At 50.6% G+C, this 22386-nt stretch overlaps 1 protein-coding gene across 3 annotated transcripts; it reads left to right on the forward strand.

Annotated features, from left to right (window-relative positions):
• Positions 1-5647: 5647 nt before the first annotated feature.
• CSPG5 (chondroitin sulfate proteoglycan 5) lies at positions 5648-21833 on the forward strand. Of its 3 annotated transcripts, none has more exons than XM_017518587.2 (5): positions 5648-5911; positions 6543-7638; positions 11239-11427; positions 14812-14968; positions 21311-21833. In XM_017518587.2, exons 1-5 carry the CDS (start codon positions 5815-5817, stop codon positions 21470-21472), a joined length of 1701 nt encoding a protein of 566 aa, XP_017374076.1. In that variant the 5' UTR covers positions 5648-5814; the 3' UTR covers positions 21473-21833. The 3 variants fall into 3 exon arrangements, with proteins under 3 accessions (XP_017374076.1, XP_017374206.1, XP_017374282.1); XM_017518717.2 differs by having other exon boundaries at positions 14812-14887; XM_017518793.2 differs by lacking the exon at positions 14812-14968.
• The last annotated feature ends 553 nt before the right edge of the window (positions 21834-22386 follow it).

The following is a 22386-nucleotide window of genomic DNA, read 5'->3' on the forward strand; positions in this document are numbered from 1 at the left end:
AGTTCTTTAGTGTAATGAAATCTTTCATGCAGTAAACATTTGAGGGGCGACTATGTGCCAGGCATTGGTTCATTAATACAGTGAAATTGCAGTTGTGAATACAGTAGGCAAGACCCATGCCATCCAGGCTATTTAATGAGGTGGAGTACAAGACTATAAATGGTTAATAAAAAACATTTTACATACTTCCAAGTATCCATGAAGAAAACGAAGCAATCATGAGTCCTGGGGACTTCTGGGGGACACTGTGGATAGTCTGAATTGGGTGGTCTCCCATGATTTCTGTCCTGCTGGATATGGTAGCCTAAGGGATTGACCTTCATTCCAGAAAAACATTCATTTGAGTAACCAGAGTGCCCTTTTGTTTGGATATATAATGCCAGTTTGTGAGAGCACTCTGCAAACTGTCCTGCCTGTGACTATTACAAAACACCCCTGCTTTCTACAGTTCTAAGAGCATAGTTCTTTTGCTCCCGTTAAAGGGGGATGTCTTCCTGGAAACTGTGTGAAAGCACCCTCAATCCCGTTAATGGATTATCTCTGTATTTAAGGAAGTAGTCTCAGAATGGGATGCAAAGGTGTATCCTTGAAGGGAGCACTACCTGCCTTCAGGCACAAACTTCCGTTGGATCTCCTTGTGAACAGCTCCCCTGCCCCCCAGCCTCATTTTCCTGTGGCTTGTTTTCAGGCATGCCACCACTCTGGCCATTTGGAAACACCTGTGATCCTGAAGTCCTTGGGACAAAGTTGGGGCAAGACTGTCATACACAAAGGGTGACTAAAGGCAAAGAAGGTGTCATGAATCAACCTAAACAGGTTCCAAACCAACTATAGCTACCTAGCTCTAGAACCACCAATTCCTGTTCCAGCCCTTATGGAACCCCTGCTATGGTCCCCTCTTCCTGCTCTTGGCCTGCCCTGCAGAATTGTATCTTTACTACCACAACTCCCAAAGGCCTTTCTGTGCCCTTTTAACCCATAGAGAGCAGCCAGTTGACTAATTCGGACAGTAACTTTACCCTTCAGGGGAGATATTCCCACCTCCCCTTAGGATACAGCTTGTGCAGGTCTCTGGAAAATAGCCACGCCTTAATACAGTGAGACAACCACCTTCAGACAAGTGACAAGAAAACTGCCTCCTGCTCTGGTTATCTAGCAGTCTACCGTCTAAGGTGCCCTCTTGGGGCAGTTGGTCCAGAAGAACGTAAGGAAGTGGCAGCAGTCTTGGATGGTAATGGCCAGTTTCATTCTGATCCTCCCTAACAGTTTCAGAACTGAGCAGGTGACAAGGTAGATCCAACCAAACCGACAGGCTGATGTGTCTGGTTTGGTTCAGACATGGATGGGTTTCCTGTGGCATTCATGTTTACAGTCAGCTTATTCCACAGTAGCTACAGGGTGCCCGAGAAGTGCTTAGGTCACCTGCTGAGGCTGCAGGTCTCTTCAGCAGACAAACTTAGTTGCTTAGTGGGCACAGTGGCTCATGCCTGTAATCCCAGCACTTTGGGAGGCCAAGGTGGGCAGATCACCTGAGGTCAGGAGTTCGAGACCAGCCTGAGCAGCATGGTGAAATCTTGTCTACTAAAAATACAAAATTAGCTGGGCGTGGTGGCACATGCCTGTAATCCCAGCTACTTGGGAGGCTAAGGCAGGACAATCACTTGAACCTGGGAGGTGGAGGTTGCAGTGGGCAATCACACCACTGCACTCCAACCTGGGGAACAAGAGTGAAACTCCATCTGAAAACAAAACAAAAACTTAGTTGCTCCACATGGTGAGGCCCTGTGCTTGCTTGTGCTATGTGGCTTTCTCCCAACTGGTTTGGCTTTAATGAAATTTAAGAGGCCTTTCCAATCTGGTTGTAGACCCACTGCCTGGACAAGATTACCACTTTCAGTTTGTGATGTCCTTAGATGAGAGCACTTGCTCAACTGAGAATCCATAGTTTCCTGCAGTGCAGAACTGGTGGTCAGCACAAAGAACCCAGACCCCTACCTCTTAGCCCTTCCCTTACTGGGGATGGTCACCAGCAGCCCATCACCTAAAATGGCCACAGAGCAGACTGCCATGCAGCCTAGAACCAGGAGTCTGGTCTTGTTGCTGTGTTCCCTGCTAAGAGATCTTAAATGGCTAAGTGAAGGTGGGAGAGTTGGTTAAGGGAGGAGGGAGGTCTTCTGTTCTGCCAGTTGATAGTCTACCTCTGTGTCCTGATTACTCTTCTCAAGCAGGAATTAAAAGCCTCCATATTAAAACGAAAGGGTTTGGAATCAGGGTCTTATAGTTCAAAACCTGTCGTTACCACTTCGTTAGCATAATCTTGGACAGTGTTGCTAATTCTCTCAGTTTGCAGATATGTAAAATAAGACTGAGAAGATATTTGCAGTGTGATTGTGAAGAATAAGGCAAATTAGCACAAGGAAAACTAAAAACTCAGTAATATCTTTGTGTTTGTTAGCCTGTTTGTGTTGGATAAAAGAATACCTGAGATTGGGTAACATCAGGAGAAGTGTATTTGGCTAACTGTTCTGCAGGCTGTACACAACATAGTGCCAGCATCTGCTTCTGGTCAGGGCCTCAGGAAGCTTACAATCATGGCAGAAGACAAAGGTGAGCCAGCATCACATGGTGACAGCAGGAGTGAGAGAGAGGAGGTGCCAGGCTCATTTAAACAACTAGATCTCACATGAACCCATAAAGCAAGAACTCGTTATCTCCAGGACCAAGCCATTCATAAGAAGTCTACCCCCATGACCCAAACACCTCCACCTCCAACACTAGATGTCACATTTCAGCATGAGATTTGGAGGGAATAAAACTTCCAAACCATATCAATGTTAGAGGTTAATACTGAGGACTTAAAGCCAGGACTAGAAGCCAGCAACTTCTAGTCCACACAGCTGTGCCCCCAGCCATGGCAACTGGTGTGTTCCTGCCCTGGACTACAGCTCCCTGATCAAGCCAGGGGCTTTTCATGCAGAGGGAGGCTGCCTGCAGTCATGACAATGGACCTTGAGCCTACCTGAGCTCTGGAAGCAGGCTGCCAACCCAGTAAGTACCTCAGAGGCATGAAGAAGCTGTTGCCATATAAAACATCCCTGATGCCCAGATGCAGGAGACATGATTATGAGGACATGAGTATAAGCTCTAGGGATGTCAGTTTCCCTTTCTTTCACTCTCTTGTTCCTACATCTTCTCTCTGTACCCTACCACAGTCCTGTGCTCAGAAGAAGTATTACTTTGACACTGGTTACCAAGAACTTTCAGATGTGAGAGACAGGTTGCTAAATCTCTCAAGGTCACACTGATACTGAATCCTGCCCTTCCCATCACATTCCAGTGACTGAGCTTTCCCATTCATCTTATGGAGGTGTTACCCAACCAAGTGTGCTGTGCTCAGTTCTCAAACTACTGATAAGATCTGCTAAGGAAGATCAGAATGAAACTGAGTGGCAACGATTTAAAATCCCATATTGGGCCGGACGCAGTGACTCACGCCTGTAATCCCAGCACTTTAGGAGGTGTAGGCAGACGGATCATATGAGGTTGGGAGTTCAAGACCAGCCTAACCAACATGGTGAAACTGAAAATAACATCTCTACTGAAAATAACAAAATTAGCCAGGTGTGGTGGCACATGCCTGTAATGCCAGCTACTCGGGCGGCTGAGGCAGGAGCATTGCTTGAACCTGGGAGGCCGCACACCATTGCATTCCAGCCTGGCCAACAAGAGGGAAATTCCATCTCAAAGAAAAAAAAAATCCAAATTGAAGGAAGTGGTAAGCAGATTTCATCTCCAGGAAAGGGAAGAAGAAATTTAAATAGTTAACAAAATATATTTAAAATGACAAATACAAACTGGGGCAGGTAGAGCTTTAACAGAGTGGGAAAACTTCCTGCATCAAACCTTGTTGAAAACATGTGAGTGTTTGCCATGCCCCAGACATCATGGAACACATCTGTGAGACCTTCCCACACAGACCAGCCTCAGGAAGGCAACGAGGAGGTAGGCACAGCCGCTCTGACAACCACAACCGGAGTTGAGGAAACAGAAGCAGAGGAACACGGAGAGTCTACATACAGTAAATGGTGACAGGAGTTAATCTGCACACAAGGGAAGCAGAGATGGGGTTGAAGGCAGTTCAGGGTGTGTTGCTTCTTCTGTGGCCAACAGGTGAGTGCAAATTATTTCAAACATATTTTACTTGGTCCCGGGAGGCAGCATGAAACTATGAAAGAAAGAGCCTTACCCCTTTTGCAAGGAGCTCCAGACCACAGTTCTGGGGTGGGTGTGGGTGGTTGCCATTCGCTCACTTATGCGTAATATGGAGCCTCCCTGTTACCAGCCCTGTGCATTCAAGTGTAGACAAGATGAGATGATGGGCATCAGCATAACTGCTGAGGAGGCTTCATAGAGGGAAAGGTGAGAAGAACTGAGCTTTTCTGGCATGAGGAAGAGTTTGCCAGGCAGGAGAGGTAGAGACGCTACTAGGGCAGGCAAATAGGCTGCAGCCATAGTTCTGCTGAGAAAAGGGTTTTGAACCAAGGCAACTCCATCTGGAGACGTGTATGGGACCATCTCTTAAATACTGGGAGTTGCCCTAGTCTCCTTGGGTTGATACCCTGAACTGTCATTTGGGTGGGTAACACATTAAGGGGTAGACAGTCGGTTTGGGGGAATAAACCAGGTGACTAGGTTGCGGTTCCGATCCTCCCGACAAAGCCGACTTCCTAGTGAGTGGTCTTGGGTTGCCCTATCAGCCCTGAAGCTGTGAATGGGCCCCACAGATCACTCTAAAGCCTGGTGTCCGTGTGTGCCCGGCTGGGGATCTAGTCCCCCTGGTCTACCCAGGAACCTGAGTTTCGGTGGTCTGAGACGCCTGGGGTACAACGTATCCCGGAGGAGGGACCAGGATTAAAGGCCGTTCCCCAGGTTGCCCAGAGATGGCTAGAAGGAAGGCGAGGTAGCTGCAGTCCCAGGGAGGGTCTCACCCCTTGCTCCTGGGATGCGTTCTGGCGGGCCTGGCTGTACGAGATCTGGGCTAGTGGCTTTGGCTGCGAAAGGATTAGGTCTGATCCGATTAGAGCCTGGGCCATCGGCTTCGCCCCCTTGCCAGGCTCTGCCAACGCCCGCCCTTCCCTCGTGGAGACCTGGAGACCTCCCCGAGAGCCTTCCCGCCCGGAACAAGGGGTTAGTGCAGAAATCCGAGAGGCTCAGTGTGCCCCAGGCCTGGCTCGTTTCCACAGTGGGGGCTCGTGCTTCCGCCCCCTGCCGCTCTTCCGAGCCCCGCCCCGACCCTGCGGGTATCCAGGCCCGCGACGTCCCCGCCTCCGTGCTCGCCGCGTGGCGGGTGGGTTCCTCCGGGTGGGGGCCCCGTGCCTCCTGTTCACCGGGAGCGGGACCGTGGCCCCACCCCTCAGGTCTCCCGCCCGTGCACCTGCCGCCTAACGCCGTGCGCCGCGCAGTGCGCCTGCCCTGCGCTCCCCGTCCGTGTGTCTCGGCGTCCCCAGCGAGGGGTCTGTCTGTCCCCCTGGCAGGCGGACCGAGGAGCCGGCGTCAGCGCTACGTGCGGCGGGGCGGGCGCGGCGGGCGGGGTGAGGGCGGCGCTGAGCGCAGCGGCGGCAGCGGCGGCGCGGGAGGCGGGGAGGCGCGGCGCGCCGGGGACAGCGGCGGACGGCTGCGGCGGCGGCATGCGGCTCCTCGCGCTGCCCATCGTGGGCTGAGGCGGCCGCAGCACGGGCAGGAGGCGCGGCGGCCGGGCGAGCGGAGGGCGCAGCCAGCCGGGCGGACCGCGGACAGCGGTCGGGGCGCGGCGCCATGGGCCGAGCCGGGGGCGGGGGCCCGGGCAGGGGGCCGCCGCCACTGCTGCTGCTGCTGGGGGCCGTGCTGGTCCTGGCCTCTGGGGCCGTGCCGGGTAGGTACGACTGCGCCCGGGACCCCCGCGGCTCTTGCGCCCCACCTAGGGCCGGGGTCCCGCTGGCAGCGGAGACAGGTGGAGCCGCGAGCTGTGGCAAGGAGGCGAGGCACCGCCTGGCAGCGGCCGGGCGGGGCAAGGGTCGCGGGAGGTGGCGGGGGTCCGGGGGAGGCCGACCCGGGTGGGGGTAACTGGGACCCCAGCGCGCGGGCCGCGGTGCGGGCTGGGGGCGGGGCCAGGGGCGGGGCTGGGGCGGGGCCTGAGGGTGAGACTTAGGGGCGGGACCTGGAGCTGAGGGAGGGCGCCTGTGGACGCGGCTCCGGGCAGGTCCCCGAGGGTGAGACTTCTGGGTGGGCCGAGCTGGGGGCCGCCCTGGCCCGGCTCTTCCGATGGCGAGCAGGTCGGGCGGGGCCCGAGCCGCGAGGCGTTGGGCGGGCTGTGATGCTGGGCTCGGGGACGGACTCCGGGATGAGGCTTAGAGGTGCCTAGTGGCCGGGGCCATCCTAGGGCGGTGGGGTCTGAGGGCGGCTGGGTCTGGGTTGACCGGGTCTAGGCGAGCAGGTCGGGCCGGGGCTCGAGGGCTCCCCCGCGCGCCGCCCTGACACCCCGCCCCTCGCCCTCCCGCACGCAGCGCGTGAGGCGGGCAGCGCTGTCGAGGCCGAAGAGCTGATGAAGGGCAGCCCGGCGTGGGAGCCGCGTGCCAACGACACGCGGGAGGAAGCCGGCCTGCCAGCGGCTGGAGAAGATGAGGCGTCGTGGACCGCGCCCGGCGGCGAGCTGGCCGGGCCAGAGGAGGCGCTGCAGGCGTCGACTGCGGTGACCGGCACCACCTGGCTAGAGGCTGACAGCCCAGGCCTGAGAGGAGTGACTGCAGAGGCGGGCAGTGGCGATGCCCAGGCCCTTCCAGCTACGCTCCAGGCTCCCCACGAGGCCCTCGGGCAGTCATCCATGCCCCCTGCCACTCCTGAGGCTACAGAGGCCAGCGGGCCACCCTCCCCCACTCCTGGTGACAAGCTGAGCCAAGCTTCTGAACTCCCCAAGGAGAACCCCTTGGAGGTTTGGCTGAACCTGGGGGGCAGCACACCTGACCCTCAAGGGCCAGAGCCCACTTACCCCTTTCAGGGCACCCTGGAGCCCCAACCGGCATCAGATATAATTGATATCGACTACTTCGAAGGATTGGATGGTGAGGGTCGTGGTGCAGACCTGGGGAGCTTCCCAGGATCACCAGGAACCTCAGAGAACCACCCTGATACTGAGGGAGAGACCCCTTCCTGGAGCCTGCTTGACTTATACGATGATTTCACCCCCTTTGATGAATCTGATTTCTACCCCACCACATCCTTTTATGATGACCTGGATGAAGAGGAAGAGGAAGAGGAGGATGACAAAGATGCAGTAGGAGGTGGTGACCTAGAAGATGAAAATGAGCTTCTAGTGCCCACTGGGAAGCCTGGTCTGGGGCCTGAGACAGGCCAGCCCACCAGTCGGTGGCATGCCATCCCTCCACAGCACACTCTGGGGTTGGTCCCTGGCAGCAGCATCGCCCTCAGGCCCCGCCCAGGAGAGCCAGGAAGAGACCTGGTCTCCAGTGAAAATGGCACTGAGTGCCGCAGTGGCTTTGTGCGGCAAAACGGCTCCTGCCGGTCAGTGTGCGACCTCTTCCCAAGTTACTGTCACAATGGCGGCCAGTGCTACCTGGTGGAGAACATAGGGGCCTTCTGCAGGTAAGGGCATGGCAGGCAGGTAGAGAGGGGCGCTGAAGAGTGTATGTGAGGCCAACTCAGTAGAGGGCCATGTGACAGGCGCAACTTGCAAGAGGTGGTACTGTCTCTGGATTCCCAGGTCGAGAAATGTTCCCTCAGGCTTCTACAGAATTACTTCGTAAAATGCACTTCCTGTGACCTTATCACTAGAAGAGGTTCCTCAGATATAAGATTATGTCTGTCTTTCCTCTGGGTGTTGTGTCCTTATCCAAACCCCTCAATTAAAAGGGCAAAATGAAGGGACTTCTTTAAGAGTTTTGGAAAGAGGCCTTTGCTGGGTTCAGGGATGTTTGCCGGAGAGTTCCAGCAGTACTAGTGAGAGGGCTAGGCCCACAAAACTACTCTGTGGGATAAACACGGTTGCTGAACGCTGCTCCATGTCTTGTGCACGGTGGGAGGAGGGCCCAGTTCCCCAGAAGGGATATGGGCATGTAAACTCAAAAGGGAGGAACCTCTTCAGAACAGACCCCAAAATGCAGCCACTCCCACAGGTAAAATCAAGCTGAGAGTCTTCAAATTGCAGATATGGGAGTGTTTCTTCACTTTGGAAGGTGGCTTTTTTCTCTCTATATTGATGTGAGTCTACCTTGGGATATCAAATCCATAATCCTTTTAAAGACTCAGAATTTAGTTTCCCAAAGGGCATCATCTGCAGCTCATCAGTAATTATCCTATTCACCTCACTCTTGGGAACTGGCCTCACACTGAGGTATTTAACTTGCTGGAGAGCTTGCAGCCTGATTCTGGAAGAATCCCACATTGGGGTGATCAGGTGATTTGCTTGTACAGACCGTAGAAGCAGAGTGCCGCCCTCAGACTCCTTTGAGGGTTGTCTCCATTGGCCCTGGGTGGAGCATTTCTGTCATCTGAGTGTCTCTTATTTAATTTTTAGCTGGGCCGGGCGCGGTGGCTCAAGCCTGTAATCCCAGCACTTTGGGAGGCCGAGGCGGGTGGATCACGAGGTCAAGAGATCGAGACCATCCTGGTCAACATGGTGAAACCCCGTCTCTACTAAAAATACAAAAAAAATTAGCTGGGCATGGTGGTGCGTGCCTGTAATCCCAGCTACTCAGGAGGCTGAGGCAGGAGAATTGCCTGAACCCAGGAGGCGGAGGTTGCGGTGAGCCGAGATCGCGCCATTGCACTCCAGCCTGGGTAACAAGAGCGAAACTCCGTCTCAAAAAAAAAAAAAAAAAAAAAAAAAAAAAAAAATTTTTAGCAGGACGAGTTTTCACCATATTGCCCAGGCTGGTCTCTAACTCCTGATCTCAAGTGATCTGCCCACCTCAGCCTCTCAAAGTGCTGGGATTATAGGCGTGAGTCACCGTGCCTGGCCAGGATGTATCTTTTAAATAGTGTCATTCTCCATGCTTCTTGTTCTTGTTCCTTCAGCAGGCATATGAAGAATTCAAGTTCCTTAGGTCTTGATGTACTGATAGGAGAATAACATATAGAAAGCAATGAGTATTTTTTGCCATTGAGTTCCAGTTTCTTTCTATGAAGTTTTCCTTTTCTTTTTTTTTTTTTGAGATGGAGTTTTATTCTTATTGCCCAGGCTGGAGTGCAATGGCGCAATCTCGGCTCACCACAACCTCCGCCTCCCGGGTTCAAGTGATTCTCCTGCCTCAGCCTCCAGAGTAGCTGGGATTACGGGCATGTGCCACCACGCCCGGCTAATTTTGTATTTTTAGTAGAGGCGGGGTTTCTCCTTGTTGGTCAGTCTGGTCTTGAACTCCTGACCTCTGGTGAACCTCCCGCCTCAGCCTCCCAAAGTGCTGAGATTACAGGCATGAGCCACCGCGCCCAACCTGAAGTTCTTTTTTTTAAATGGTCATGACATTAGGGTCACTCATAGGATGTGACCACACAGTTCTCAGAGTTGTCCAGCCATTGCCAAAAGGGGATACTATGATTAAGACGTTATAGCAATTTTTTTTTAAAAAAGGAAGTATGGCAATAAACTAACTTGCCACTGATTAAGAGCTACCAGAAATATGGGGAAACCCTGTGATTTTGCTCAGTTTAGGGGACTACAGTGATGATTTCAGCCTGGGGGCTGTGGAATCTCTGCAAAATCATCAGCTTTCATCCTATTGGAGGCCTGGAAGTTTTACCTTCAAAGTGAACTCCCCATAATGGTATGAAATTTGGAGCCCTTGCTGCCTCTAGAGAGCTGTAAAAGTTCCCAGAATCTCCTGGAGCAATCAGGAAATTCCCAAGCAGAAGAATAAGATTGTCTTCCTCACTAAGCTACATGGTTCTGCCAGCCATGGGTCTGCCAGCCTCTCATGCCTCACAAAGTCATCTCCACGTGTCCACTCCAGTTCCCCTCACTTAGCTTCCGTCCCAGGGTCACATTCGGGCCTCCCAACCAGATTCCTCCTCTGGCTGTGTACACTCAGGCCGGGCCACGGCTTGAAAACTATTTTTGCATTCCACTCACAGGAGACTGCTGAGCCTTTGGTTGCAGACTGCAGCATGCCTTTGTCTCTGTCACCCTGACCCGCTGCAGGGAAACAAGCAAAGCTGTGGCGGAACTTCTCTAGAACACTGGGGTAGAGGGCCCCACTTAGAGGGGTCTGCATTCCCTAGCAACCTCAAACAGATAGCCACCCCATGGCAGCATAGGCTCGGTTGGAAAACAAAGAATTTCTTGCTAGTCCTGTCTCCCCACCCTATTCTAGATGCAGAGTAGCCAATTCTCTTGTGCATAATTTCCCCATTTCTGGACCCCTTTCTCTTGTCTGTCATTCACCCTGAGGTTCATGTCCTCCCTCCTTTGCCTGCCTCTGTATCCTTCCACATCTTTCCTCTTTGAAGCAGCCTGGTTCCCATGGAAACAGCCATGTCATTGGAAGAGTTGGAGCCTGGGAATGTCCCCAAGGGCAGGAGAAAGTCACTCAACAAAAGGACTAAAACCCACCCAGAGGGTTGATTCTCACCGTGCTTGCATGACAGTTCTCATAGTACTAGGCTAGGGAGCTTTAGGGGCAGAACATGGGGGGCTGCAGCGAGAGAAGAATCTACATCCATCTTTCTGTTTGTCCTTGTCTGTCACTTCCTAATTTTTTGGTGTCTGCTTAGCCACGTGAACTGGGTGGGACTCCAAAACCGCAAGATAGGTTTGCGTGTGCAGGGCAGGTCCTGGGACTTTGTAGTCGTAGCTCTTATTCCTCTTGTTTTTCATCATTCTTTCACCCAGAGCCCAGGGCAGGGAGAGGCCTGAGAGGATCCTGTTGGTGTCTTCATTGAGGCTGCATAGCAGAAGACCAGATTCCCTTCTCTCCTTGGTCACTTAGCAGTCAGAGAACTTTGACCAGTTCACTCAGTTTCTCTATACCTCGGTTACCTCATTTGTATCACGGGCCTCAGAGCTCCCTGACCCACTTCATAGAATGGTTGTAAAGGTGGGAACTACGACACCAGCTCTGAGGTCTGCAGTTCCTCGAGATGGCCTTAGGAACAGGCTATGGAGATAGGTGTCGGGGTCAGGGCCCAGGCCCTTGCTGGGGCCGTGGCTGCCTGCTCCATCGCCACAGCCTCTCAATGTCGCTGCTGCAGGTGCAACACGCAGGACTACATCTGGCACAAAGGGATGCGCTGCGAGTCCATCATCACCGACTTCCAGGTGATGTGTGTGGCCGTGGGCTCAGCCGCCCTTGTCCTGCTCCTGCTCTTCATGATGACAGTGTTCTTCGCCAAGAAGCTTTACCTGCTCAAGACGGAGAATACCAAGCTGCGTAGGACCAAGTGAGTCTGTGTCACCCACCCAATCTACCCAGGTCGGGGTGTGGGGGGGCGCCCCAACCCCCCAGCTGATCCAAGGATTTGTCGTGAGGGTTTCTGGCACCTGTGCTCCATTCCCAGCTGTTTTGTCCATGCTAAAGATTCACCCAGGCTCATCCATTCCCACACAGAATGTGCTGGAGCTGCAGCAGAGGTTAAGCCCCTGTGGCACACTGCCGCTGGCCAGCAGCTCTCCCAAAAGCCTGCCCTGGGCCTCTTAGAGCCTGCTCTGGAAAAGGCAGCCAGCATGTAGCTATTCCTGCTCTAGTCCCCAAGTAAGTTACTCAGTCTGCCCACCCGCCTGAGGCCCTCCTTCCCTACACTGTGGCAGCCAGCGGCCAGTGTGAGATTTCATTCACAATTCTGCATAGAGGAACTCCATCTCCCCCACATCGGTCACCCAGAACCAGCTCCTTCCCAGTGAATGCTGAGGAGAAAGGGTTTATTTAGCACCACACTGCATCACTTTTTGAAAGCTAATCAAGCCTGTGTCCAATCAGAAGTGCAAGGAACTTAAGGAAATCCTCTTTACCTCTCCTGAATAGAATATGTGGGGAGAACTAGGGTTAACTTCCTCTACTGTGGATTTTAAGGGCCATAGGGGATGTAGAATCTTATTTCGGCTCTTCCCTTAGCAAAGCAGTGACTGTTGTGTGCATGTGAGAATCAACATGTGTTTGCCTTTAAGCCCATGCCTTAAACACTTAGATGTGACCTTACACGGTGTGAGAGAATTGCTCCTATTATTAAGCAAAGTTAGAAAACGTTTTGGAAGTGTCACAGGAGTCACAAAAGGGAGATTGGCGTTCAGCTTCCTTGGGACCCCAGAGACAGTTTATGCAGAACTGCCCCCACTTCCATTTCAACCTATTGCCCCATTAATCCCCCTCCCCTTGACCTGAGACTCCCTCTAGAGAATGTGACTGAAGGACTTTCCCTGGGTCCTGGGAGAAGGACAAAACACCATCTGTTGCTCCTTTGCTGGGTAGACTCACACAGTGTACAGATGCCAGAGGCTCTCTGCAGCCTTTCAGCTAACCGCCGTGGGGCTGGAAGGGCCTCTCCATTGTGCCTGTGCACTGAGGCAGGCTCATCTACACACGTGATCACTCCAGAGAGACACAGTCCTGGACCCCTGGCTCCTCACGCCTGCACCAAGGGGGTGGGTGAGCAGGGGTATGCTGGGGGCAGGAGGTGGGACTGCTTCAATCAGGGCAGCTGCTGATGAGGATGGGGGAGAGAAAGGAGCAGCAGCCAGGGCAGTGGAGAAGCAAGAGCTGAGGCCAGGGCCAGGACCCTATTCTAGGGCCTCCTGTTCTAGCCAGCCCTGTGTTTTTCACAGAACATGGCCCTCTCGTTTCTCCGCATGCCCTCTTTCTTTCCCAAGCCTGATTACTGCTTTGATGGTGTGACATGTGCCTGGTGCACTACAGATACTGCTGTAATTTATTGATTCTAAGATATACCTCTTTTCCCCCACATATTACCGTCTCTGAAATTGGATTGTGTCTTACAATCACTGGCATCTTTTTTTTAAATTGTCTCACTATGTTACCCAGGGTGATCTTGAACCCCTGGGCTCAAGTGATCCTTCTACCTCAGCCTCCCAAATAGCTGTGATTACAGGCATGCACACTGTGCCCAGCCACTGACATCTTCTAATCACTGCTGGCCACATGGTAGCCATGATGTTGTTGTAATAGCCTGGCATGCACAAATGGGTTCCTAGCTGTTCATATTGTTGTCAGTCCCTTATCTAAAGTCTAAATGAATACTTCAAATATATCAGAAAAGCTCGGCTGAATGCAGTGAGCCGAGATCATGCCACTGCACTCCAGCCCGGCAATAGAGCCAGAGTCCGCCTCAAAAAAAAAGATAATCCACAGCATTTGATGAAATACAGTATTTGGCCAGGCGCAGTAGTTCACACCTGTAATCCTAACATTTTGGGAGGCTGAGGCAGGCGGATTGTTTCAGCTCAGAACTTCGAGATCAGCCTGGGCAACATGGTAAAACCACATCTCTATAAAAAATACAAAAATTGGCCGGGCCCGGTGGCTCAAGCCTGTAATCCCAGCACTTTGGGAGGCCGAGGCGGGTGGATCACGAGGTCAAGAGATCGAGACCATCCTGGTCAACATGGTGAAACCCCGTCTCTACTAAAAAAACTACAAAAAATTAGCTGGGCACGGTGGCGCATGCCTGTAGTCCCAGCTACTCAGGAGGCTGAGGCAGGAAAATTGCTTGAACCCAGGAGGCGGAGGTTGCGGTGAGCCGAGATCGCGCCATTGCACTCCAGCCTGGGTAACGAGCAAAACTCCGTCTCCAAAAAAAAAAAAAAATACAAAAATTACCTGGGCATGGTGGCACACACCTGTAGTCCTAGCTACTTGGGAGGCTGAGGTAGAAAGATTACTTGAGCCCAGGAGGTCGAGGCTGCAGTGAGCTATGTTTGTGCCACTGCACTCAAGCCTGGGCAACAAAGTGAGACCCTGTCTCAAAAAAAACCAAGCAAATAAACAAACAAAGAAAAAAACAAGAAAAGAGAAAGCTTTATAAACCAATAACCAGCATCAGGCACAATTCTGCACTTATCAATAAAATTTAAAATAGTTTTTTAAAAAAGAAAGAAATACAGCATTTTGTTTGTTTGTTTGTTTGTTTTTGAGACAGAGTTTCGCTCTTGTTACCCAGGCTGGAGTGCAATGGCGCGATCTCAGCTCACCGCAACCTCCGCCTCCTGGGTTCAGGCAGTTCTTCTGCCTCAGCCTCCCGAGTAGCTGGGATTACATGCACGCGCCACCACACCCAGCTAATGTTTTGTATTTTTAGTAGAGATGGGGTTTCACCATGTTGACCAGAATGGCCTTGATCTCTTGACCTCGTGATTCACCTGCCTCGGCCTCCCAAAGTGCTGGGATTACAGGTGTGAGCCACCGCGCCCGGCCCTGTTTTGTTTTTTGAGATGGAGCCTCGCTCTGTCGCCCTGGCTGAAGTGCAGTGGCGTAATCTCAGCTCATTGCAACCTTTGCCTCCCAGGTTCAAGAGATTCTCCTGCCTCAGCCTCCCAAGTAGCTGAGATTACAGGCATGCGCCACCACACCTAGCTAATTTTTGTATTTTTAGTAGAGATGGGGTTTCACCATGTTGGTCAGACTAATCCCAAACTCCTGACCTCAAGTGATCTGCCTCCCCATAGCCTCCCAAAATTCTGGGATTATAGGTGTGAGTCTCTGCATCTGGTGAAAATACAGTATTTGATCCAGAAGCTGAGACGGTGCTACCATTGTCATGTTTTGCCGTGATTATTTCACTTACATTTTTCCTTCTCTCTTCTCTCCTAACCAGCAAATTCCGGACCCCATCTGAGCTCCACAATGATAACTTCTCCCTCTCCACCATTGCTGAGGGCTCTCACCCAAATGTAAGGAAACTTTGCAACACTCCCCGTACCTCCTCCCCCCATGCCCGTGCCTTGGCTCACTATGATAACGTTATCTGTCAGGTAACTTGTCTTCTTCACATCTTTCCTCTTATGCATGCTTTGGCCCCTGGCCCATGTCTGGTGTCTGTTTTAGAGTATAAAATCCCCAGAGAGCTCTGGAGGTCAGCCTAGGGCAAGTGGGTCGGGCAGTGAGGGCGAGAATAAGCACTTGATGGTGTATTACTTCTCTGACAAGCAGAATTATAGATAGAAAAGGTCTTTTTAAAATTTTTGTAGAGATGAGGTCTCACTGTGTCGCCTAGGCTGGTCTCAAACTCCTGGCCTCAAGTGATCTTCCTGCCTCAGCCTCCTAAAGTGCTACGATTATAGGTGTCAGCCACCTGCCTGGCTGAGATCTTTTTCTAGAATTACTCATAATTTTTAGCTTCATCTGTGTTTTAAAAGTCTGATTATTGTCTTAGTTTCCATATCAAGGAGAAACACTCTGCTTTCACTGCTGGGTAATTTCATGATGGTCAATGAAGCAAATGGTGGTTGCTTTTTGGGATGGGGGGAAAGACCTCTGGGTCCTTGGGGCTATTTGAGGACCCTAAGAATTGGCAGGCTTATACGCAGCTGAGCAGGGCCAAGGCCCAGAAACAAAGCACTGGCAGCGCCATAAGTCTAGGAGTAATCCTGTTCTTAGGAGGATGGGCTTATAAATATCAGCTGAAATCCAATAAAAGATCCCAACAGACCGTTTTCTAAGGACCCTGGCCTAGTGTATTGGCTGGATTAGACTGACCAGTAAAATACTAGATACTGTCAGAGGAATTTTGAAAACAAGACAGAAACCATCCAAACCCCAAATCAGGTCACATCCAAATCCTAGAATTCTCTATATCATGCAGATTCCATACTTCAAGATATATGCATTTTACACAGATTATTATATATATATATATGTATTTTACACAGATTATTATACAAGCAAGCCAAACTGAGACTTGAGACTGAAGCAATGGAGTTTAAGAGGAAAGTTAGGAGAAGTTCTTAGAAATCATGGACCATAGGGTGTCAGACCTCACAGGGGTCTCAGCAATCTAGACCAATACTGTCCAGTAGAATTTCTGTGAAATAGAAACGTTCTGTATCTGCTCTGTCTCCTACAACAACCACTGGCCACTTGCAGCTGTAGAACTCTTAGAAGGTAGTTAGTGCCACCATATGACAGTGCATACCTGGACTCCCGGGCTCAGGTGATACCCCTGCCTCAGCCTCCTGAATCACTAAGACTGCAGGCATGTGCCTGGCTAATTATTTTAATGTTTGTAAAGACAGGGTTTCACCATGTTGCCCAGGCTGGTCCCAAACTCCTGGGATCAAGTGATCCTCCCCACTCAGCCTCCAAAGTGTTGGGATTACAGATGTGAGCTACCATGTCTGGCCTTCTTCTTTTTATAGATGGGGAAACTGCAGCCCCAGAAGAGGGAAGAGAGAATAAGAGTAAATGTGGCCTAATTTACAAAAACACAGAATAGGAAATCTTGGCCTGGTAGAGGAGAAGTAAATGGGTGAATTTAAATGTGAAACAAAAGAGGTCAACTTAGGATGATTTTTTTAAGTCTTTGATGTAAAGGGTAGAAAAAGAACAGATTTCACTTGGTATGCACCAAGATACAACAAATAAGGTCAAGATGAACATCATAACCAAGGAAACACTATGTCTTGTAAATGCCAAGATTGGTCACCATGATAATCAACCTACAGAGATGTAGGCACCCTGAGGGCAGGACAGAGTCTCACTCTTCTCAGTGAGCACTTTATCCCACCCTCTGTAGTAACGTGCACACAGTCAGCACTTACTGAATACTAGTGAGTCATGGCCTGCCACGGGGGCTCTCAGTTCCACTAGCCGATCTGCCATTCTACAGATGGCAGCAGGTCCGCCGGGAAGGGAGCTCCTCCAGTCAGCATATTCATTGTCCACGGTTGGTTCCTCCTCCCACTCTGCTTGACAGAGTGCAAGCTTCCTTAGGAAAGTTTCTGACCCTTGTGTTTCTGGTACCACAGCTTCAGACACCTTTCCTCTTCCCAGAGGAAGAAAAGAAAGAGCTCCTCTTGGAGGGCTTGGATACACAGCCAATGCAAAGGTTTCCTGTTCTTGGCTGATCCAGCTTTGTGGAAAGTGAGGCTTTTGTATGTGAATGCTGCCACTAAGCCTGAGTTCAGAAGGTGGTAAGACTTGAAAACAGCAGAGCAGGGAGTGGTCAGCCATGGGAGGGCGGTGGTCGACTGTGGTGGGTGGGTGGCCACAGGCAACGGTGATCAAGCCTGGGGCTTGGGGGTCAGCCACAGGTGGGAGGTGAGGGTGTCAGCCATGGTGGGCTCTGCCTGAGAAGGGGTTGGGGAGGCCAGGGCAGCACTCAAACCATCCTTTAGGAAGCAGCAAGATCAGTCTCGGGTTCTCTCCGGGCTCCTCTTGGATCTTGAGGCTGGTGCCTTTTTTTTTTTTTTTTTTTTTAACTGAATACCCAGACTGCAAGGAGATTGAGGCTGGTGTCTTTCCCTTGGCTTGTACCCCAGGGGACATCACCCTCTCCTCTCTGAAAGCACTGTGGGTGTGAGGGGTAACTCTCTTATCCAGCAGGGAAGGTACTGGTGGATTTTCTACCTTCATCTCCAATTCTCTCTCCCTCACCTAAAGGTCAGACTTAGTCATGTACAAGATCTTGTGGGCATTGCTGATGAACACGGTTACCACTTGGTTGTGAAGTAAAGCCCTGCTCACTGCTGCAGCGGCCACACTGACTGCCTGCAAAGGGTGCCAGCAGCCAGGGAGGGTGAGAAAGCCTCCAGATGAGCTGGGAGGAGAGACGAGGGGTGCTGGAGTCCAGCCTGCCACATGGCCTCTCCCCACTCCCAAACTCCTTACTGGTATTGGTGTTCTCTAAAATTTTGGAGAGTTTTATTTATTCTCATCAAGGTGTTATTTCTTTTATGTAAGTAAAATAGATTGAGCAGGCCATTTTCCTACCCTGTTGCAATCATCTCTACCAGCCACACTCCGAAAATACTGCAAACAAAAATGTCTGGGGCTTTGGGCCTGTGACGGCAAAGGGTCAGTGGCTGGTATCTGTGCCGGTGGCACCTCCTTCCCTCCTCCGCTCCTCTCTTCCCTCGGGCAGATGTGCCACTCTGTAGCTGACAGGCCATAGGCTGAGTCTGTGTGTGTCTTGTGTAGCTGAGCAACCAGCCTTGAAGGGAACATCAGGAGGCGCAGAGAGTGGAGGAAGCTGCCCGCGCTCCAGGCGCACCGCGTGAATGAAGCCTCCAGAAACCCAGGGCGGCTGCCCCAACACTGGGCTGCCCCGATGGTCCCCACAACGGTGCTGTCGAGGCCGTGGGGTAACTTGGGTTGTCCTAAAATTTGACAGACCTTCCGGGATTTCAGTTTACTCCTAAGATTTCTCCATTGATGTCCCTGTGCATTTTTTAAAAAATCTTTTCCAATTTAAATCGTTCTCACTTTCCAGACTCTCCTCTTGTATGTATTTGTTAAAGCACTGACTGCCAACCCTCTTCCAATAGTTTGCCTTTGGCCAGTGGGGTTCAGGCCTGAGCCCACATGACCGCTGGGTTGAAGGGTGCCCATATCACTGGGGTTGGATGCTGGGAGCCGGGGCCTACAGTGGTTCCTAGAGACTTATGCCAGATGTTGGTCCAGCTCCTTGTGATAAGGTACTTCTGTTAAGTCGAGGGCAGTTGGACCTTCTGCTGTGGAATTCAGCTACCCTAAGCTTAACAGGATCAGACTCTGGAACAAACACCTGGGTTAGGAGAGCCCCGCCTTGGTGTAGACATCTCCTCGCCTGTTGTGTTTGGCGGAGGTATTTGGTGTGTCTAATAGCACTGTTTGCATACCTCTGCTCCTTGCTTTTGGGATATGCTTCTTCCATCCCTTGGCCCAGAAGGCAGTTTTCTCATCTGGATCCCATGAACCCTCGAGGGGTCAGGTTTTAATCTGGGAGTCCACCTTCATGGCATCGAAGCTCCAAGGCCCAGGTCTGTGAGGAGTCACTCAGTCCACTTTTCTTCACATCATGAGAATGTTTCTGAGCCCCTATATGTCCCCAAAGAATATGTGATAAAGGAGGCGAGGGTGGGAGGTTATCTTGAAAGACATAAAGCAAGTTGTATCCTTGTAAGAGGAGAAGTGAGTCTGGGTCCTCTTGGCCTGTTCCAGATTTTAGTGTGGTTCAAAGTCCATCCTACCTAGGATAATTACGGCTCAGCTCTCAAGCTTTCACATCCATGGTTCCCCCAAACAGTACAGAAGTACATGAAATAAAAACATGCAGTTCTACTTCACCCCAACTTCCTCTCCATAAAGTACACACATGTGCATACACACACACACACACATACACACCTGTATCTATATTTTTAAAACATAAATGAGATTTTGCTATGCATAAGTTCTACCCTTTATTTACTTTCAATCAGTGTGTCATGAAGATCTTTCCATCTCAGAAGACAGACATTTGTGACACTGCACAGTGTTTTCTGATTCTAAGCAGTCATTGGCCCATTCAACTGGCCGCGCATGCTGTGTGCAGCTGCCTTGCCTGATGTCTGCCTCAGTACTCTACGAAGTTCATTTTCTTGTTTTTTTTCTCATTAGAACAAGAAACATGTGTTCCCCTGTCTATAAATCAGGTGTGAAGTCTTTGAAACTCTACTAAATTGTTCTCCTCAGTCTGGGCCTCCGGAGAAGCACCGAGTGAGGGGGCAGCGGGCAGCTGGCAGTGGTTTCCGTGTGCACATAACTTGTGGATGCCCCGGTGTCCTGTGTGTGCAAGTACCATGGAAAGCCTGGGGTCTTTCCTGCTTTCTTTCTAACCCATCACTGCCATAATCTAGTGCTGTTATGGGTCAAACTCGGTAGCAGGCAGCACAGACAAGGCTCACCAGAGTTCTATGGAGAATGCCCTGGTCCTTAAGCATGATGGTCATCTTAAATTTTGGTAGTGGTTAAAGCAAGAATGGCCTTAGCTAGCTGGTCAGATTAGGACACTCTCTGCCTTCTTGCCTTCCATGAATCTCATTGAGTGATTACCCATCCTCTTCCATCAGCAGAGTTCCAAGCACATACAACAGCTATTTGGGGCACCAGAGAAAGAACTGGGGCCCACCGAATTACACTGGATATATTCCCCTTACGCGGTCCTAAAGGAAGTGAGTAAAGCAAGATTTGCCTCAGAAGTTCTCTGAATGTGCAGAATGTAGATCTGCAGGACTGCATGCTAGTGTGGGCTTCCTGAGAACCTTTAAAGGGAAATTCAGGCTGGGCACAGTGGTTCACACCTGTCATTCCAGCACTTTGGGAGGCCGAGGTGGGCAGATCACTTGAGGCCAGGAGTTTGAGACCAGCTTGGCTAACAGGTGAAAACCCATCTCTACTGAAAATGCAAAAGTTAGCTGGGCATGATTGTGAGCGCCTATAATCCCAGGTACTGGGGAGACTGAGGCATAAGAATCGCTTGAACCCAAGAAGTTCAAGGTTGCAGTGAGCTGAGATCACGCTACTGTACTCTGGCCTGGGTGATAGAACGAGACTCTGTCTCAAAAATATGTACATACATACATACATACATAAAATGCAAATTCAGCTCAGGTTCAGGAGCTTGTCAGAGGGAGCTTGTCACAGGGCTGCAGGCAATACCAATATGGATTATTACGTTAGAATCAGCAGCGCAAATATCACCTTATGCAGAGTGTGGTAAGCCGTTAAAGCTGCCAGGCTCATTAGGGCTTGGATTGAGGACATACCTTTTTAGTCAGCATCTTTTGGCAGGTTCAGTTGTGACAATGAGAGGCTGACACATCTTTGACCTCTAGTCAGAGGACATGCGCTTACTGTGGGGAGAGAGGCCCTAGCATAGCCAGGAGCAGGTCTGCACGTTACCAGTCCTATGCGTACCCTGCAGTATACACCGATGAGACATGTTCCCTGACCAAGACATCTTTGTGAAAGCAAAACTCAACAGGATGGAGGGCCAGAGGAAGGCCGGGCTCAGCAGGCCCTGCAGAGCTCATCAACACCTGAGGCTATAGAGGCACTTGGGCCAAGTATTGAAAGGGATTCCTTCTCTGTCCAAGAGAAAACCTTGGATATGGCCCAAATTAAAGGTATTTGTAAGCTGATTACTGTCAAGTTTTCCTCTCTGCCTGGACATTGCTTTAAAGGATGACTTTCCTAAAAAGTTGCTGCTAATGAGTTAGTTTGATTCCTTTTAGTTCATTCAAGTTTGGAGATTTCCCTTTTTCAGTGATGCTTCCTTCAGCCAGACAGAAAAACCTGAGATGATTATTTGATTGCTCTATACATTGTCTCCCCCATCAACATTTTTCCTCTTCCAGGATGATCCCAGTGCTCCTCACAAAATGCAGGAAGCTCTCAAGTCCTGCCTGAAAGAGGAGGAGTCATTTAACATCCAGAACTCCATGTCGCCCAAACTTGAGGGTGGTAAAGGTGACCAGGCTGACTTGGATGTGAACTGTCTTCAGAATAATTTAACCTAAAGCAGAGAAAGAAGAGAGAAAGCAGGGGTGGGGGGTGGTTGGGGGAAGAAACATTATCTCCTCTTGTACAGAGTCTATTTCTTGTAACCATTTGTTAAACTCTTTTCCTTTTCTGATCTCATGGCATGCTTTGATGTATTTTGTACAGGAGGCAAAAAAAAATACTTAAAATAAGCAAAGAAACGGAACAGAATTGCATACATTGGGTTGTTTTGTCTGTGCTGTCTGTACATTGCTTCTGCTGCTGTGATTTCTAAACCTGTGCTGTTATTCAACTGACTTTTTTTTGTACTTTGACCCACCTTTTTTTCAAATATCAGTAAAAAACAAAGTTCTTGAAATAAAACTTTTTAAAAAGTTATTCGTTCTCTTAGTCATTGTGTCCACTCCTTTGAGTTTGAGTCACCTTCATTGAAGATGTTTACTTGTTTATTTATTTTGAGATGGAGTCTCGCTCTGTCACCCAGACTGGAGTGCAAGGCTCACTGCAGCCTTGACCTCCCCAGCTCAAATGATCCTCCCACCTCAGCCTTCTGAGTTGCTGGGACTACAGGTGCATGCCACCACACCTGGCTAATTTTTAAACTTTTTTGGAGAGGCAGAGTCTCACTATGTTGCCCAGGCTGGTCCCAAACTCCTGGGCTCAAGCAAACTCTCTCCTCAGCCTCCCAAAGTGCTGGAATTACAGGTGTGAACCACCACACCTAGCCAAAGATGTATAATTATTTATTTTATTTATTTATTTTTTTGAGACAGCATCTCACTCTATCACCCAAGCTGGAGTGCGGGGGGCATGATCTCAGCTCGACGCAACCTCCACCTCCCGGGTTCAAGCAATTCTCATGCCTCAGCCTCCCAAGTAGCTGGGACTACAGATGCATGCCACCATGCCTGGCTAATTTTTGTATTTTTAG

This window comes from Cebus imitator, unplaced genomic scaffold (assembly GCF_001604975.1).
Source record: "Cebus imitator isolate Cc_AM_T3 unplaced genomic scaffold, Cebus_imitator-1.0 Scaffold0, whole genome shotgun sequence".
Lineage (NCBI taxonomy): Eukaryota > Metazoa > Chordata > Mammalia > Primates > Cebidae > Cebus > Cebus imitator.

Bases quoted from the DNA above. Each gene is read 5' to 3' on its own strand.
- CSPG5 (XM_017518587.2), top strand. From the start codon at position 5,815: ATGGGCCGAGCCGGGGGCGGGGGCCCGGGCAGGGGGCCGCCGCCACTG. The intron at 5,912-6,542 runs GTAGGTACGACT...TCCCGCACGCAG, and splicing joins GGCCTCTGGGGCCGTGCCGG to CGCGTGAGGCGGGCAGCGCT. The intron at 14,969-21,310 runs GTAACTTGTCTT...TTCCTCTTCCAG, and splicing joins ATGATAACGTTATCTGTCAG to GATGATCCCAGTGCTCCTCA.